Source organism: Leucoraja erinacea, chromosome 35 (genome assembly GCF_028641065.1).
Source record: "Leucoraja erinacea ecotype New England chromosome 35, Leri_hhj_1, whole genome shotgun sequence".
Lineage (NCBI taxonomy): Eukaryota > Metazoa > Chordata > Chondrichthyes > Rajiformes > Rajidae > Leucoraja > Leucoraja erinaceus.
The window spans coordinates 2447822-2451270 of record NC_073411.1 but is presented as its reverse complement, the minus strand read 5'-3'; the positions used below and the strand labels follow the sequence as shown (position 1 = coordinate 2451270).

Here is a 3449-nt window from a genome sequence, read left to right as displayed (position 1 = left end):
ACATATATATACATATATATACACATATATATATATATATATATATATATATATATATATATATATACACACGTCAAACTTTATTATGATATAGGTTAATTTACCTCTTACATATCTTCCTATATAATATAAGTATGTAATTCATTTCTACGTTAATCGAAGACTATTAATTATTGATCATTGTTATCAATCATATACAGTATTAACTTTTTATAAGAAATGTTAATGTTAATAATTTTAGTGGAAATATGTATATTTAATAAGTATTAGTTGTTACATATATAGTTAGATATGAATATACATATGATACTAATGATTAGTAAACAAAAAAGCCAAAACAAAAAAGAGAAAAAACCCCCAAAAGATCACAGTTTTATCCAATGTCCTCCATCGATTTCGGTTTCCAAGTGTCTTTAAAGCTCTTGAAAGAATTTTAAAGGTCCTTTTAGATCTGGCGGTCATGTTAGTCCTTGACTCCTAAGGAGTAATGTAGATTCTTCAGTCTGTGGTCATGTTACCGACTTCTTTGGCATATTCCAGTGCTTTTTCGTGGTCTGTAAAAAAGAGCTCCTTGGACTTGTAGGTGACTCTTAGCCTTGCGGGATAAAGCAAGCTGTATCTCAAATCAGGTACATTCTTCAATATTCTTTTTGTCTCAGTGAACAGCACTCTTTTCTTGAAGACCTCTGCCGGGTAATCTCGGTAAATGCTAAATCTCACACCTTCAAAGAGAAGTTGACCGCTCCGAACAATTTTCTTCATTATATCATCAAATTCATGATCCTGTTGGACTTTTACGATAATTTGTCTTGGATGGGCATCATCTTGTGTACGACGTCGTTGCGCTCTATGGGCTCGACCGAGTAAGGGTTTGTGATCCAATTTTAAGGCTTTTTGTAGTAGGTCTGCCACAAAATCCCGAGTGCCCATTTCCCTCTCACTTCCTTCTTTCACCCCTACAATTCTTAGATTCTTACGTCTTTGACGCCCCTCCAAATCAGTCCAATTATCATTTTGTTGAACTGTAGCAAGCATTTCTGCTTTAAAATCTACCTTAAAGGTGTCAAGTACCTTTTGAAAAATCTCTCCAAAAGTCTTCATTTCGGCAGCAAGAAAGGTTTTAAGATCCTCCATTTCAGACTTTTTCTGTTTCGTTTTCTTTGGAGGATCTTCCTGGGCCATCGTTGTAACTGAGGCCGAGGCCTCTGTAGGGCCTTCCTCTTCCATCTGGAGTTTACCTTTAACCGTTTTTTTTTGTGTTCCACGGGGGGGGGGGCGTTGTAGCGACATACCTTAAAGTCGCGCGCCTGATGACGTCACGCAGGCTGCCGTTTCAGATTTCGATCGCTGCAGGTAAGTCCCGATTTTCTCCCGTTTTTTACTTCCTCGGTACGGAGCTGGTTGGCGCTGGACTCAAGTCTCCATAGCGCCACCGGAAGTCCGCGCTGTATCTCTAAACTACATTAAAATCTCATCCACTTGTGTATCTGATGAAATCTGCCATGCCAGTGCCCAACAGTACTCATACCTCACACGTCTCCTCTCCACAAACCGTACCCATCCCTATGATGAAATGTCATATCCTTGCATGCTTAATCATTTATTGTCCCAGCTGAGACCCCAGCATCCCTTCTCCAACCCCCTCACAACCATGAAAATCACCCTACCTGTATCAGTGTATCCTCATGCACCACCACTCCCAAGCCCCCACCACCCCTCCCCATCCCACACTTCCTCACCCCTCCCCATCTTATCACCCCATCCCCGCCCCTCCTCACTCCACCCATCTCACACCATCCCCATACCATTCCCACCAGTTCATCCCTCCCCATCTCATCTCACTCACCTCACCACTCCTCCTTACCCCTCACCCTTCCTCACCCTCCCCACACCATTCCCACCCCAGCTCATCCCTCCCCATCCCATCCTACACCCTCTCATCCCATCCTCACCCCATTTCAGTTTGGCCCTCTCGATGAGTGCGGGTCTCATCTGCTTCAGCCGGGAGGCGTAGATGCTGGCGTACTGGCGGTTGAAGTGGCGCTCGCCCAGGGTGAAGCAGGCCGAGCAGTTAGTGTAGGAGGCCGGGGGCAGCCGCTCAAACGTGGGTCCGTGCTGCTCGGGCAGCGACGCCGACAGCAGCGTCCGCTCTCCGCGGGCGGCGTGCTCAGAAAACATGGCGCGGGCGGGCAGGGCAGGGCAAGAGGGTTCTGTCGGGCACCAAGTAAATCCTCCCTCACGGTTTACTTCACTCGCCCGCGTTGAGAGGAGCCGCCGCCTTGTTGACGAACCGGTGACTTCCGCTCGAGCCCGCCGGCCGGTTCCCGCCAACTGGCGCGCGTGCGTATTCGACGGCCTCTTGGCGGGCTTGGGATGGGTTGCGGGGCCCTAGTAACCAAAGATCCTTGCTGGTAACTAGGGATCCGCCATGTTGGTGAGGGGCAGCCCTTGCTGACGTCATTGACTGCGGGTGCAGGCGATCAGGGATCCGCCATGTTGGTGAGGGGCAGATTTAGATGGAGCGTCAAGGAGAAATAAAGAGTCAAGTGTGTTTATATCAGGGCTGCCAACATTGGGTGAGAGTTGGGAGTGAGAAATTTGCGAGAAACCAAGCCCGAGAAAGCATGGGGGGGTGAGGAGGAGGGTGTCCCCCTCCCATTGGTAGGGAACATTTGCATTATCTCTAAACTAAATTAAAATCTCATCCACTTGTGTATACTACTCCTGCACCTATTTATTGTCTATTGTGTTCTGGCTCAGCTGAAAAATATCACAAATCAGCTTCAAATCATATGCTATGTCGCTCTTCCAGGGAGGTGCTAAATGCATTTTGTTGTCTCTGTACTGTACACAGACAATGACAATTAAAGTTGAATCTGAATCTGAATCTGAAATTGTGCAATATGGTGCATACTATAGCGAGTCTTATAACTTACACTTGAATGCAATATATATGCTTTAAATTGGATTGGAGCGTGTTTGAAAGGGGGGAGGCTGTGTGATCACTGGCCTTGGGGATACCCGGTGAGGGAGTGGAGCAACCGAGTGGGGAGAGGGTGTGGAAGTAGGGTAGGAACTTTTTGAAATTTGATGTATTAAATCATGTTTTAGTGCACTGCAGAAGTATGATTTCAATGTTTTTTGTATGAAGTATTTTTAAGAGGTAACTTTTTAAGGGGTAACTTTATCCACACAAAGGGTGATGGGTGTATGGAACAAGCTGCCAGAGGAGGTAGTTGAGGCAGGGACCATCCCAACATTTAAGAAAAGGTTAGACTGATACATGGATAGGACAGGTTTGGAGGTATGGACCAAAAGCAGGTAGTGTAGCTGGGACATGTTGGCGGGTGTGGGCAAGTTGCGCCGTAGGGCCTGTTTTAACACTGTATCACTCTATGACTACATTATACCTCCAACATGCATGAATGCTTCAAAATCTACTCCTGCAC

The 3449-nt window shown here is 45.9% G+C and overlaps 1 protein-coding gene across 1 annotated transcript; it reads right to left on the bottom strand.

Moving 5' to 3' along the window:
- Positions 1-1425: 1425 nt before the first annotated feature.
- LOC129713178 (DNA polymerase delta subunit 2-like) lies at positions 1426-2578 on the bottom strand. Its single transcript, XM_055662019.1, has 2 exons — positions 1953-2578; positions 1426-1563 (listed from the first exon to the last, which is right to left on the bottom strand). The coding sequence occupies exons 1-2, from the start codon at positions 2176-2178 to the stop codon at positions 1523-1525; spliced, it is 267 nt and encodes an 88-aa protein (XP_055517994.1). The 5' UTR covers positions 2179-2578; the 3' UTR covers positions 1426-1522.
- Between the last annotated feature and the right edge of the window lie 871 nt (positions 2579-3449).